Source organism: Myotis brandtii, unplaced genomic scaffold, assembly GCF_000412655.1.
Source record: "Myotis brandtii unplaced genomic scaffold, ASM41265v1 scaffold274, whole genome shotgun sequence".
NCBI classification, from domain to species: domain Eukaryota; kingdom Metazoa; phylum Chordata; class Mammalia; order Chiroptera; family Vespertilionidae; genus Myotis; species Myotis brandtii.
Window position 1 is genome coordinate 4,761,247 of NW_005360425.1, and position 1,437 is coordinate 4,762,683.

The 1,437-nt window shown below is 62.0% G+C and overlaps 1 protein-coding gene across 1 annotated transcript in view; it reads right to left on the reverse strand.

The window, feature by feature from the left end:
* Positions 1-373: 373 nt before the first annotated feature.
* OXCT2 (3-oxoacid CoA transferase 2) overlaps positions 374-1,437 on the reverse strand; it is a 12,766-nt gene continuing 11,702 nt past the window's right edge. The window contains 2 exon segments of the mRNA XM_005868688.2: positions 374-382; positions 1,222-1,332. Of these exon segments, the coding sequence (XP_005868750.2) occupies positions 374-382; positions 1,222-1,332 (120 nt within the window).

Sequence of the window (1,437 nt, forward strand, 5' to 3'; positions counted from 1 at the left end):
GCAGGGGAGGGAGGGTGGGTGGGAGGTTATCAACCAAACACCTTGCATGTACAACCCATGGACACAGACAATAAGTTGGGGAAGGTCTGGGGCAGGCTGGAGGTGGTCAATGGGGAAAAAGGGGACATATGTAACACCTTCAACAATAAAGATTAAAATTAAATAAATAAATAGATAAAGAGCCGGGCTGTGGAGCTATTTCGGCCTCCACACAAATATTTACCCTGCAACTTGGCAGGATGAACTGAGTTAGCACTGGACGCCTGGTCAGGGCCCCACACCGGTGGGCCCGAGCTCGAGGGCAGGAGAGGAAGGACACGGGCTTCCATCCGTGGGTGTTGGGGCCGCTCCAAGGGCCCAGGACCGCCCAGCCCTACGGGGGCTGCAGAACGGGGTGACACTTCCTGATGGGGGCCTGTCTGGCAGTCTGGTGCCTGTTCCCCCATGCCCACGTGTCCCGGGAGCCCCAGCTCTGGGCCAGCCTGCCAGGAGGACTGTCAGCCGGGAACTGGGCTGGCTTGGGGCCCAGAGCCTCTCTGCAGCCACTGGGGAAGCCCAGGCCACTGCGGGGATGTCAGCCAGACTGAACAGGGGGCCACTGCTCCCCAACTTCCCAGCCTCCACATGCGGTGTCTGGGCTTGGCATTCAAAGGCCCACGTGACAGGAACCAGGCAGCACCGCCCGGTGTGCCAGCCATGGGCTCTCGGTGTGGGGAGCGGGGAGGGCCTTTCCGACCTGGGACCCGGGAGAGAGGTCGGCCCTCAGGGAGGCAGCCTTTCTGAGAGGAGAGCCCTGTGCACAAGGGCTATGGGTGACTCTCCTGACTCACCGTGAGGAGGGTGGTGAGCACTCACGCCTGTCTCTCACCTCGTGTGCACGTGTCACTTGAGGTTGAACAACCCCGTGCACACGGGCACACGTGTTCAGAGTGCACAGGTGCCCAGGTGGGATGGACATCTGTTCTGTGTGGTGCATGTGAGTGTGTGCATGTGTGCATGCCCCAGCAGTGAGTCTGCATACGCAGGCTGGCCACACACGGACCTGCACCTGCACAGGTGTGACAGTTTAACGACACGTGCACTCAGCCGTGCACCCAGCCAAGGTTCCACGTGAGAACCTCCGAGAGACGGAGCAGGTGCCCCCATTCCCCTCCAGGCTGCCCCAGCCTCTCTCGTCAGCACACCCTCCCCGGGCCCGGGCAGCACAGGCTGGGTACTGACCAGGGACTGCACGATGGCGTGGTTGGTGGCGTTCATGCAGGAGTCCAGCGGGAAGGAGCACTCCCCCTCACAGTAATAGGCTGAGTAGCCTTGGGGGGCGATGACCCAATCCTGGGTGGGGAATGGAGAAGGTGAGTCCCACCATGTGGCCCCTCACGCCCCTCCCACGAGCACCTGTCACAGGAGGATTCAGGGCTGCCCCTCTCCCTCCCTCCC